Raw genomic sequence first — 14,358 nt, 5'->3', positions numbered from 1 at the left:
AAGGTCTGTGAGAGACTACATTCAACCTATAAAGACCCTATAACATGTATCCTTGCAACTCCTAAGCAGTTTGCTATGGCTGTAATCCCACATCTGCTGGCCTGTTTTGAAGAAAGGATCCATGAAGCATGGAGCATCAGCTCAAGCTGCATCCTAATCTACAGGTAGCTGCTGTTCTCATGCTGTTGGCCTGTGGACATGTTTTCTCCGAAATCAGACTAATTGCATCCCAAGGCCTGAGGCTATGGCGTAGGTTGCGGCTTTGTAAATTGTGAATCAGCAGTTTCATCCTTCAGGTGCATGGGGGATGCCTTACAACAAAGGCTCTTCAATACCACTGACCCATTTCGGCAATTCAGATACTGCGCTGGGACTTTCAAGAGAGTGGGACTCCATCTTGAATAGCCATACATAAAACCCACCTCTCCATACAAAAGCTAGATCGAGTTTCGGCCCAACCCTATTTCAAGCAGGATCATCTTATAGGTAGAAAACCCCTTGGAAAATAAACATGATCATTTGTAAGCACGACTTGGTATTGGGACAGGATTTCTTTACCTTTCGCAACACATACCTATATAGTAAACACTGATGTTTACTCTAACATCTAGGAAAAGACTGGCCAATAGCTCTTGTAATTCTCTGGGTTTGACACTAGAATGAAGAACCAGTACAATAATCGCCTAAATAATGATCCAGATTTGGTGACAAAGCTGACAGCTACACAATCCATCAATTAACACAATGACTGATTTTATTTCACTTAAGTATTTATTTTGAAGACTGACCTTTCTTTGACCTTTGTCCTAAATGTCATGAATATGTGACACTGGGCAACTCCATTGGGCCAAAAATTAATTCAAAGTCTGAGGAAAAAACATGGACACATACACTGGGAAGAATGTTTTCACTGTCTTTTTTCACTAGAATTACAGAACAGAGAGTTGGGAGAACTGAAGATCAGAGTAACTGTTACTGATTAATGTTCAGTTTCATTTTTGTAACTTTCCACTAATGAGCAATTCTTAACATGATCAATGGTAACATTGATCTACAATGCTCCACATCGACAATGGTTACCCTAATTGGTCCTTTCTTTTCAATTTCAGGCATCAAATCTTTGTCTACCAGCAAGTTTATATTGGATGTAGTTTTCACGTTGTCACTCCCAGCTTTCTGTTCCTAAAGTGTAATGCAAGAATACACCTTCCATTCTCATCTATTCTAGTGCTCATTTGGGACCTGCAAAAACTACCCCAAGGGGCCCTATCGCCAACATCAAAAGACTAGTGTGTCTACCACAGTATAACGCTTTTGTTTTGGAGTCATAAAAAGTGGTTGTCGTGGTGAGTTGATTGTATAAGGTTTAATGCACTCTCACGCTCAGAGTAACACAAAGAAGGCTTCCAAAGTGAAGACCTTATTGCAAGGGTAACCCAATGTATCAATTAATTAGAATCAAATGAAATCGCAATTCATTACAAATTTATGACAATGGTAACCTTTGATCTTTAGAAGTACTGTGTGACTATCAATTACAGCAGGAAGCTTTTCATATCTGTCAGTCAAGAATGGTGTGTCTTTCACAACAAGTGTCAAAATTGTATGTAATTTTCAACTGTGACCAATGCACTATCTGACATGATTACATACCTAATGTTTCAAGTAATTTGTACTTAATGACCATCAGCTGTCCATGCCGATGGTACCACTGTTCCTAAATTTTCAACGCGTACTGAGCCACAGGATCCCACTATTTAGCAGTGGTAGTTCTTGACAGTACAGAACAATGACATCATCATCAACAGCTGGGAAATAGGTGTCACGCAGAGCATGAGATGAATGAAAATCAACGGTCTGGATCAACTCTCATCGTCACTATTTTCAAATATAATTATTTAACAAGAGCAATTGATACTCGGCTGTTTCAACACATGGCAGATTGCTAGTTTTTCCCATGCTCTTCGAGAACCTCACACCATTAATTGCCTCTTGTGCTGATCGTCATATATGCTTTTGATTGTCATACGTGTCTTTATCTCGTTAAAAGTTGTCCCACAATCATGAATACTAACATCAGACTTTGATTAAATATGAAAAATACAATTTCATTGTTCATGTAAAAATATAGTTGTAGGGCCATGTTTTATTCCATATTATTTCACTAGCCTGCACATGTCAGGATTCCCCTGCCACCAAACTTGTTGAATTGCTATAGGTTACTGGCCAGCATCCAAAACTACTGTCTGCATCTTCTGAGTCTTTACTAACAAATGCTGATACACCTCTATCATGACACATTAACACGCATCAACACATAAGTATTTTGAGTCATAAAATGACCAGTATTTGGTATGAATGTGTAGCAAGTCACACCAGGATTTATTTTGCTGAAAGCCTAACCCTTTGGCAGACATCCATGTGACTACATCCCACACATAACAAGCTTCATCAGTCTCAGACGGGCTCGGCAAATTACCACATCCCCTACCCATCACCACAGGAAGTAGTCAGCTTTAACAGTGGATTTAATTAATACCTCAGTGTGCTAAGCCTTGGGTACTCAAACCCCCATCATTCCTCGATTCAGGAAATAAGATTGAACAGAAGACTGCACATGATTCCCACTCAACAATTTTTTTTTTCAAAGTTACTTTTCCCTATTTGTACAATTTATAATTTTACACATGGCAACTGTGAAAAAAAAAATAACCTCAGCATTTAATGTATGTTTCAAGCAATACATTCTTTACCCATTGATGTTCAACATACCCAGCTTCAGAAGTGAAACATACAGCTTCATGGAATACAACTTCTTGTTTACGTTGAACAACGGTTTGATACAACTTCTTGTTTACGTTGAACAACGGTTTGATACAACTTCTTGTTTATGGTGAACAACAGTTTGATACAACTTCTTGTTTACGGTGAACAACGGTTTGATACAACTTCTTGTTTACGGTGAACAACGGTTTGATACAACTTCTTGTTTACGGTGAACAACGGTTTGATACAACTTCTTGTTTACGTTGAACAACGGTTTGATACAACTTCTTGTTTACGTTGAACAACGGTTTGATACAACTTCTTGTTTATGGTGAACAACAGTTTGATACAACTTCTTGTTTACGGTGAACAACGGTTTGATACAACTTCTTGTTTACGTTGAACAACGGTTTGATATATATTCTTACATCATTATCAAGCTAAATGTGAACGCAACCAAATAGTTAGAACAACTTGTCCATAACTGGTGTTACATGAAGGTTTTTCAAACAATCCACTGACAGATATGCAAAACTATCTTAAATATTCATCATTTCAAGAGTAATATACAACAAGGCAAACCTTCATCTCAGACTTTTGCCACTCCAGTTATGATTTACTACAATATCTGGGCTTGGTCTGGGACAGGTCTCAGTGTCTTGTGTTCAGCCGTTTTTCTATCTATCCATCTCTCTCACTCCAGTTTTGATTTACTACAATATCTGGGCCATCTCATCGTGTTCATCCATCTTTCAGTCCACCCATCCAGGTCTCTACATTCACAAGTCCACAGTCAATACCACTTGGTAGACGTATCGTGATTTCAGATAGCCATTTCTGACCCATGGCCTCTGGCAGATCAATTAGACAATCAGATTGTCTCTGGTCAGTAAATGGTCAATATATCCTCCAGCTATTTTCCTGACCATTGATCTCCCTGCATGCATCCAAATGTCCACAGTTTGAGGTGTAATTGTGACAGGAAAAGGGGTTCATGTTACAATTGTCTCCTCATAATGATGTAAATGGGGCTTCAGGTTATCAACACATCCTTTCAAATGCCATCTTGAAATGTTCTTGATCATGAATGCCTTCAACCAATCTTCCACCAAATGCCTATAGAAATTCATGCTGATCAATAGTCAACACTTGTGAAGAAATGATGCTAAGTATGGATATCCCAATTATTCACTGTGTTAATGAAGAAATAAATATACTACTCAAAAGGAGCTGAAAATGACTTCATTCTTTCACACTTACATAGTTAATGACCATGCTATTCTTGAAAGTAGCATATGTCTTTTAAGTAGACATGGTAGAACTATGTGACCAAACTTATTCACACAAACTCTCTATAGACAGTGATACAAAATACACTTCATCAGCAAAACAAGACAATGGCAGTTGTAGATTTCTAGTGCTTTTGCTTGCCTTGGACTATGGAGAATGATATATTTTTTATGGTCCCAAGATCTTCGCGCTAATGAGGTTTTGCTGAAGTTCACATGGATGCGAGCCTGATTCCCCTCAATCAGAGGACAATTATTGTGTAAGTGGGTCTTGGGGATATTGATACTGGGACTAATTATCTCAGCACAGCTGAGTTGCTCAACACCCGCCACAAACACTGATGCATCATGTAGAGTCTGCAGATGTTCCAAGCAGAAATAGATTCCAGCCAGTATTTGCGACCCCAGCTGTCTGCACATCTTCCGTCAATTTTCATCCAGACCCATACACAAGACAATCTCACACGCGAAACAAGAAGACATACCCTCTGTATGATGGTGAAAGTCACACTATGGGATGCACTGATACTAGCATCTCACTTCTGCTCAAACCATGAGACTAGGAAAATCCATGATCAGGGCAGGAAATAATCTGATTACAACCCTAACCATGCATACTGATGACCATATTACAATGTGGGTGCATCATTTTTGAATATCAAAGTCAAACACTCCAGGCATATTTATCCCAATTAGACTTGATCTGAATGTATTGTCAGTCCATCCCAGGAAAGCATATTCTGGTCTTGTCCCTTGTCTGTGTTTAGAACTAATGTCCACGAACTAACCTTCTCTATTCTAGTGGTATCTATTTTTAATACTGCCAGGTCTTCAGAGACTAAATGGATTTTTCTGCTTGTGATCAGAGACTGATCTGTCTTTCATGCATAACTGACGACATAGCTAGGTGTGATAGAATTGATTTATGACTTTAACATATGAGTGAGTTTAAATAGGAAAGGCCATATCACACTCAGTCTTCTCAAAGAAATGCAGCATGGAGATGAATAAGTGTTCTGATTATATAAATATTGACCTGTGAATGTTGTGATTTTTGAGTGGTATATTATTTAGCACCAAGATCTAAATGGGGACTTAAATGAGAGACCTGTGTAAGAAGGGAAACGTACATTTCCTTAAAGGAAATTCACAAATGATTTTCCTGAAGTGTGACTGGCAGAGTACTGCTTCATCACTGCAGACATCTCTTGAGATCAGATCTTTCCGTATTAAAAGGAACTGAGGCCTTCTTAAGATGTATGGTCACTTTTTTATCAGAGATCGTTATGGTAGGGCTTAAACCCCCATAGTAAGAACTGAAACCTACAATCATTTGGAAGTTTGCAATTAATCAATTTCTATGGGAAAATGTCTGAACTGTTAAAGCGGTAGTTCTTCAAGGCGTAATATTTCCTGGCTCAACTTCTGAATCAATGACCATTAGAGTGTGAGAATCTTTCATTGAGGAGCTGCAGGAACAGTTTCTGTAGCTTGGCACCAATTCTGAGGTCCTTCCCTTCCCCGCCTAGTTGTGTAAATCAATACACAGATGCCATAAAAACTCCATATGGGATGGAAGGTTGGGGTCATTTTATCACAATAACAAATACAGAGGGTAAATCTTGGTGAGTCATCTTGGAGTGAATATTGTACGCTCGTTTTAACCAGAGTAACAACCTATGCTTCTAATGCTGCTGATTGTTAAATATATATGTTCATTTAGTAATTACACTGCTAAATCCTATCACAATAGGCACATAGTAACACACTTTAACTGTACAAATATATTCTTTACATTTGCTATGTAAACTTGATACTTTATTTCAGGTCTATATTTTTTTCTCAGCCAATTAACCTCCTTATTGCTACAAGGAGTTAGTTTCAAATGTCCAGTAGGGGTAAAGGTCAGTTAGTGACCTTTGGCCTTGCAGAGTGACAGGGGGTAGGGACGTGACAGCATGGTGTTTCTCAGAGGCCATGTTTACCTAACCCTCTAGCCAACCTGGGCTCTCTCTACCTCACACACAAACAATACTTTCTTAGCCATCCCTGGACTAAGAGACAAACTCCTCTTAGTCTAAAACTTCTTCCTCATAATTTCTAAATTCTGTGACAAAACACAACATTCCTGTAAACATAATGCTGTTTGAAGACAATGAAATGTGACAATTGTCATAATTCCAAACTTCTGAAATAGTCCTAGGCCAAATGCTAGAAAAGTCCCTATCTTTTAGGATCTCTCAGCAGCAGTAAACGTGTTATTCAGTAATTGGTATGACACCTCCCACCCGCCAAAAATTCTTGTTGATGTGGAACTAGCTACAGGAGGTATCAGGTTACTAAAAACTAACTGGGTTCAGTCCACTGTTGAAACAGTGTCCACATGTTCATAAACAAACTGCTTGGGAATTGATCACATTGTCTAATGTGTGGTGACAAGCACTGGTGTTCAACATGGTCAAGATATGCAGTATGGGTGAAAAGGCTGGGTGTATCATATTACCTGATTTTCATGATATCTCTACATTTGGCCTAGGAGTAGAAAGATGCAAAGCTGTCAGTAAGCGAGAAGAATTTGTATAGTTTTAAATTCTCAACACCCAATGCAGTTCTAGCTTTCTAGAGGAATAGACTTCCTGCCACACCAATGTGGATACTTTTCTTAAGCCCCATAAGCACATAATTTGTTTATGAAATGAACCATGCCTCCTTTCGTGATGAAAAAAACCCCATCTTTTCTTTAATTACTACCACAGCACTGAGCCTCATGCCTTTCCACATGCTGCAGATAAACTGGTTTTGATTTACTTCAGACACAGTTAAACTTGTTTTGATTGACTTCAGACACAGTTAAACTGAAACAATTAGCAGAAGATGAAGAAGCAGAAGACCGACACATGATTACACGTGTTTAGATCAAAGCTGTTTATCTTCTGAAGTTTGAGATGGGCAGTCGACCTTTCAACACTGGACTCAAGTGAACTCTCACCCTAAATGGGGCAGTGAATGTGAAACAAACGTGCATGTCTGTAAATCAGTTAAGCTTTTCAACTAACTTTATAGGCTACAGCACTCCTGCAGGTACAGCATGTAACAAACATGTCATTATTTACAAACTGCACATTGCTTTGTAGATGTAGTTGTGACTTATTCTCAAAATTGAGATGCATTTTATTTTAAACACTTCATTGTCATTTGACGATAATGCTCATGACAACTAACATGTTAAAAACTATAGACTGAATTTGGCACTATTTCAACTAATGCTATAACTTGCAGCGTCAACATTATAAAGACATGATTTGCAAGGACTTAACGTCACAAAAGAGACAAATCAATGAAGAATGGGCAACTTTTTCTGTGCCTGTCATCCATAAGCAAATATTCAAGTTGACAAACTGACAAGACCAACATGCAAGCTCAGAAGGCAGTGTGAGTCCACACAGCCTCAGTGCACAGATATTTATACGACATTTAGTGACCAGATCAAGGACTGGACATCCTCAAACTCCCGCCAAATCTATTGTCCCCACACTGGCCACTGGGGCAAGTATTTGTGAAGCTGGTTGAAACTTTATTGACCTTTTCATAGACCATGTGACTGCCCGTCTGCTCTGTGTTGATATTCAGTGAGTCATCAGAATCTGATAGCCATACACACTTGTTGAAAATCTTAATGAGACAATTGTGAAAGTATATTGTGGTGTAGATTTCCCTGATCTAGTTTGTGAGCAATAACAAGTAGTATCACCTGTCATGACAAGTTGGCACAACCAGGATACATAGAAGGATGTAACCTATCCTAAAGGGTGTCAGGTTGATGTAATATCTGCTGTTAGTCAAACAACACTGGCAATAATTCAGCCAAGTAGTGACAATCATACAAAAGAAAAATACTCTACTCTCCAATAATTTGGGACTAGGAACTCAATCATAAAATGCATTATTGACAGCAGGGCTGTTATTTTTTCACAAATGCTTAATTTGGGATCAAAGTATGAAAAAAATGAAGAACCCTATATTCATTATTTCGCCCTTGGGACTGTGACTAAATTGATAGGTGGTGATTTTCAATCTATGCATTACAATTACTGCACATTGTAGGCATGTGTTGTGAGAGCTATAAGGGTTATCATTACACTACAGTGTTCTCCACTGAGGTTGTGCCTTATCTTGACTGGACACTAACTGTTTGGCTTGAGTGACCCAAGTTATGTAATAATCTATTGAAGGCCTGTCTCTGACACTGAGGTGTGAAATAACAGCTTGGGGTGACTCTGGCTAAGCTGACACTCTTGCCTTCAGCCAGCAAGGCCCTCAGCTTGGGAGATTAATTCAGTAGATGCTAAAATATCTCTAACTTGCTGATGTTTCAAATCAATCTCTGTGTTCAAGTGCTTTACCGTAGCTCTTTCACCTTAAAGGAATGGTTGAAGTTCTATTACCCAATTCAGTTATTTTATCAATGAATTCTGGGGCTATCATACAAAAATATCATCTTTCTGTTTGTATCGGGAAGCCTTCAAACAGAACTGGGATGCCAGCTTGATTCAGACAATTTAGAATGTCCTTGAGCTAAAATGAAAACACTGCACGTGTCTCAGGAGGGCACATGTGTGATGGGAAATAGTATTAATTCCGCTTGGGAGAGGTATTGAAAGTAGATATTTGTGACAGACAAGAGTCTACACAATGTGTGGCCTATATTGTTGCTGCAATCAACAGGGCCTTCCGTCAGAAAACACTCCACAAGAGAGAATGATGCAGACAGAGACGCAAGGTTTATAGGTTATACACTTATACCTGTGTCTATGATTGGAGTTTAATATACATTTTACATCTTCGTAACAATGTTATTTTGTAATTAGGCTGTGTACTGGATAGAAATTGGGTAATCAAGAACACAGCGTGGCACAAGCAGATAGCTGCAATATGATCTTCATCCATCTTTGTGTATCATAAATGATTCTAATTACCACACCTGCATAGACAGGTGTTATAAGTGACACTAACAAAAAAATAAATAAATTACTTCAAATTGATGTCCAGTGGTTATTACACATAATTTTCTGTCTATTATTCACAATCATCATGAAGAAATTGACAAAATAGGCCCTAAACTAGGTGTCACATTCGCAAACAATACCATGTGGCACGCTGTGTTCAGAGAATCGTGTCACATTCTTACCTCCGATCTTCACAACTGAGTTGGCTTGCCAATCTTGCCAACTGGCCACGAGGGTCAGCTCTGCTGATATCACCAGAAGAACACATAATAACTCCATAGTGCAGGCAGGTCCGTCAGCTAGTCCTAGGGTAAGACAGAGGCAATCAGTGAGCTAGGTTACCACTACAATAGAGACTGTTATGGTAGTTCATGCATTGCTACATCATAAACCCAGCTGTCACGCAGTCAAACACTCTCCTCTTCATGCGCTGTATTAAGTTCTGATAGTATATCCAATCACAAATGCTTCACTTTGTGCAGTTATATTCAGGAGTTTACTACGTGAGTGTAATCTTGAGAAATCCACACATGCTCTCACAACAACTCCAGTTACAAGCTCTGCTTAGAGTCATCTGAGGCCTTTACACTACAGCTTCCCCACTGGATAACACTACTTAGCTCTGATTGGCTGTCTGGCTTCATGAATATGCATTGTTATTCAGGAGCAACCAGGCATGAATAAACAGGCAGGTAAGGCAAGCGATTAAGACCAGTGGCTGGGGGTTGAATAAACAAAGCTCACAAACTGACCAGTCAGCACTCAGGGGAGTCCAGTGGTCACTGCATAGCTGACAAGCTGCTCACTCAAGCAGAAGTCAATTTACAACCAGGCTTGCTGCCTTAGTTTCAGTAAGAATGCCTCGGTTGATAGCCATCTTGAACAACCAGAGTCTATGTAGAAATTTCTCTACCACACTGAACGAAGATTATCATCCCAGCCAACTTCATTTATGCAGATAATAACCTGAATTTACTTAATTCAATAAATTTAGAGCCCCTATACTCCTATTTTCATGATAAACAAGTACAAATATGTTATCCCCCCGCTTAATCTATCCTGATGATAACCTGAATTAATTCAATTCAACAAATTTATGTACCCTGTATCATAATTATTATATATCTTTTCATGATTAACAAACAAATATGTTATCCTCCAGCTTACTTCATCCAAATGATAACTCAATTTAACGTAATTTAACAAAATTAAACACTCTGTACCATAATACAGTTTCATGATACTAGTAAACAAATATGTTTTCCTCCATTACATCACGTAATAGTACGTCATATAGTATACAATTTTGTCAACAGAGCCCAGCTTGTTTTTACACACCTGTAGAAACCCCCTGGGTAGTATGTATGTTTATAGACCCCTGGGGTCAATCACTTGTTGAGGAAGCAAAGCTATGACTCAGACATTTATTGGCTGTTTTTCATAACAACATTACAATATTGTATCCTCACTGAACTGTGATAAAGCTAAAAGTCGTTAATGTAACTACTGACTTTCCAGGTGTTAAATCTGCCATTTCTCCCAAATCAAATGATTTATGTGTTTTCCCCTGTGTCATAACAGGAAAAAAATCTATCAACGTCAAAAATCTTTATGGGGAATTTACAATGATTTTCACCATTAATTCTACATTTAGATTCATTCCTTTGTTAAAACACAGACACGTTACAGTTTTATGCTCTTAATAATTCAACATTTTACTTCTTTCTTTAAATGTGTTTGTTGTATGGTGTATTATGCTCTTATTGATGTAAATAATATTCAGTGTATGCATGTTCCATACCAGCCAGACATTCAAATAACGAAACCTATTATTACTGGATCAGACAATCAAGGAAATTAAATTATAAAATCAATTTTTACTTGCAAACAGACCCATGTGATCTGATGATGCAAGTCTGGACCAATTATGCGCTAGGCGATTGTATAGTGAGGTCATGAATGATTGAAGCGAGCCTAGTCAGTTGTGTAACTGTGTGTGTGCCTCTGTGGCTGGCTGTTATATAATCGGCATATGCGGCTGCTATAGCCAGGCAGCTCAGATCCCCTGTACACTGAAAACACACCAGTAGTAAGGAGTTGTACTTGTTGAGATAGCTGTTGACTGGATGGAAACTTCTTCTTTTTCAATGACAAACACCACCACCACCGCCACTACAACTTACTGACTGACTGAGTGACTGAGTGACTGACTATGGTTTTACACTGTTTTTACCAACATTCCAGCAGGGACACCAGGAATACAAACCAGGGTATTCGGTGTAATCAGCAAACACTTTAACCACTAGGCTACCCCACCGCCAATGCTACTGCCATTATTTTTGTTTCTTTTGCTACTGCTATCCTGATAACTGAACGCTACTACTACAACTGCTATTACTGCATTTTTGTTTCTATAGTATTACTATCCTTACAACTCACCTTTATTACTGTTACAATGCCTTCAATAATCACTACACCTACATCTGCAGTATCGCTTCATGAGGACAACTACTACTGACACTACTGGTATAACAACTACTCCTGCTTCACTTCTTGCTTGTCGTGCGCTATTCAGATCAAATGCCACACAATGTTTAGGATGCTGTTTCTACTGCAACAGCAGTGCAATACATCTCACTGACAACAGCATGCAAAGCCAATGAAAGGCTTGCGTCACTCTCCCTCGCTCTGTGAAACATGAATGTGTATGGTGCAGTCTTAAAGCTGTAGCTGTTGTTTATGCAAAGAGTCAAAGAAGGATTTAAAAGATCATTACAATTTTCCATCTTAACAGCCCAAACAGTTTGATTAATTTTGACAAAGTTTACACTTCCATAATCAAGTAAAACCATTTATTTACTTATTTATTGATTAAATCTTTCAGTATGAAACCACTCATTACATGGCCTATTTGTCTTCTAACATCATGATGTTTATGTACTAACAACACCTAATAGGTGTCAGCAATTCCATTTTGGTTAGTAATTAAATCTTTTTCAGTTTGTAAAGGAATGGCCCCAGCCATGAGGTCACTTTCTTGTGTGCATTCATATTTCCAACATAAATCTTTCAAGTTTGACACCTACATGGCCAATGTCTATTGGCTATTGTTGATAGTATTGTTGATTGTATTATGAACCTGTTAAGCAAGCAATAATATCCATGTATTGTTCCGCTCTCTAGGGGGTGCCTACCTGTGAGCCACTAACGAGCACAGCTCAGGTGAGAAGCGAGTCAAAAGTGACACTAAAATGATAGAAAAGTTAGCAGGCATGAAAAATGGCTAGACTTATGGAGCCAAGATAAAGTTGACATTTAATTCAATTAAAATTCACTTAATACTTCTTTTAAATAAAAAAATCCCACACCCTTCTAACACCTTTTTGTAAACTCTGCAAATCGTACTAATCCATTTGTCTTGGTGTCACCTGTGAAGGAGGTCATTCTCTTTTTTTGTTATCTCTGTAAAGGTTAACTTTGAAAAAAACACCTATCCTATGCAAGCAGGCTTGACATTTAAAGAAAAGTCATTTTTTCTCCCATATTGCAGCTTTTTTTACTGATTATACAGGCGCCTAAGCTGGAGCATTTCTGAAAGCAACGCAGATGTTTACCAGTATCATGGTGTTTTAGGTGTCTGTTTGACGTCTGTAACTCATGATATGACAAATTAAACGTGTACAGATAAATCTTTTTAACATTTGTGAATCCAACTGAATTAATAAACTGAATTATTTATTTTTTTACCATTAACTGCTCAATAAAAGATCCATCAAAATTTCTACTAACTTTTAATTTATAATTATTCTGAATTATTAACACAGGATTAATATGCACAGAAATCCCTTTTGTTACAAATTACATAACCCCTGATGAGCCAGCAGGCAAATTTGATCTGAAGTATTAGGGTCAATAGAGATGATCCCACAGAAAACACAAAAAGTAAGGTGCAATGTTGAAATGAACCCCGATTAGTCTTTGGTATTTACATATAGAGATTGATTGTAATGGAATTAAACTTAGAGGTATTCTGAGGCTTCACCTGCATTGGATAAAAAATACTCACTTTATACCTGTTGATTGCAACACCTGTGTGTGATGTAATGAAGGGAGGGAGAATGTTCACACCGATTCAGTAGCCTCTGGACAAATTTAACAGGAATAAAGCATACTGGTCATCCAAAAGTAGACAGAAGTCGCAACACAGGAATGTATTGAAGCATGTAAATATGCTCAACTGGCACTGCTTGATCAGCAGTACTTTAACATAATGTAATTGTGGAGTCAAACTTATGTTCATTGCTATGTGTACATCAAAGGAAGTCGCTGATGCATGCAGGTAAATTGCTACGTTTAGTTAAGGTCTGTACATTTACAATGTTTTGACAACACTGGACAAATACAGATCTCTATTGTATGATATTGTTTTCAGAGGATCAAAGATGAGTACCAGTCCAGTGTTACATAAAGGACACATGCACCCCTAAAAAAAATTGAACTAATGAGAATGAAATCGTCTGGATTGACAAGTGTCCAGATAAGAGAATGGGAATGTTCTCGTAACACAAAGACATCACGAATGGAATCTAGACTAACAACCAGTCTCTGAAATAAATATATTTTACAGAAGAAACAGTTCATAATAAAAAAAAAAAGAGACTTTTTTTTATTTTCAGAAGCTGTTGAAATCTAGACTTGCCACATATTTTAGACTTGCACAGGCTTTCTTGGAGATAATTGTTTTAGGGTCTGTATGACAGACTTAAGCTGTCACTGTACATAAAGTAATTTCTGGAAGTCTTTTCATGTAACTTTCACAGCTTAAAACTTTACCCTCTACACCAACTGTCATCTCTTTCTGACAAGAGTGAAGCTTGGGTTTTCTTTGGCCTTTTATATTTGTATGTCTACTGCCCATTTTGCTAAATAATTTGAACAAGAACTCACATGTGCAGTCACATCTGTTTTTCTATTTGCATCCTTTAAAATGTAATTTGAGTTCATTTGAGTCTCAATTAAAACAATGGCATCTAATATTCATGGTGATGTTGTACCACCTCTGGGTGCTGATGAGTGACTACACTACAACAAACACGTTCCTCTAACAGTATTTCCTGGAATTATATCCTGATAAATGAACTCTGATATATCTACACTGCGTACCTACAAATCCTCACGTACATATTAATACCACTTACAGTGAATGAAAGATTATTGTTGATAAGTTCATCAGTATGACAATTGTTTATCAGTGTCTGCCAACAGTGATACAGTCGTCAACTTGTGACAGTCGGCAA

At 38.0% G+C, this 14,358-nt stretch overlaps 1 protein-coding gene across 4 annotated transcripts in view; it reads right to left on the bottom strand.

The window, feature by feature from the left end:
* Positions 1-14,358, bottom strand: part of LOC137278472 (semaphorin-1A-like) — a 42,796-nt gene that overhangs the window by 22,821 nt on the left and 5,617 nt on the right. The window contains exons 1-2 of one of the 4 annotated variants that reach the window (XM_067810819.1): positions 11,501-11,643; positions 9,244-9,366 (exon numbers count right to left, since the gene is read on the bottom strand). In XM_067810819.1, the coding sequence (XP_067666920.1) occupies positions 9,244-9,340 (97 nt within the window). In that variant the 5' untranslated portion in view covers positions 9,341-9,366; positions 11,501-11,643. Of the gene's footprint in view, positions 1-9,243; positions 9,634-11,500; positions 11,644-14,358 lie in introns of those variants that run through there. The other 3 variants (XM_067810817.1, XM_067810816.1, XM_067810818.1) reach the window with 3 other exon arrangements.

Source organism: Haliotis asinina, chromosome 3, assembly GCF_037392515.1.
Source record: "Haliotis asinina isolate JCU_RB_2024 chromosome 3, JCU_Hal_asi_v2, whole genome shotgun sequence".
NCBI lineage: Eukaryota > Metazoa > Mollusca > Gastropoda > Lepetellida > Haliotidae > Haliotis > Haliotis asinina.
Note: the sequence above shows the minus strand (reverse complement) of the source record. Positions and strands in the feature narration are given on the sequence as shown.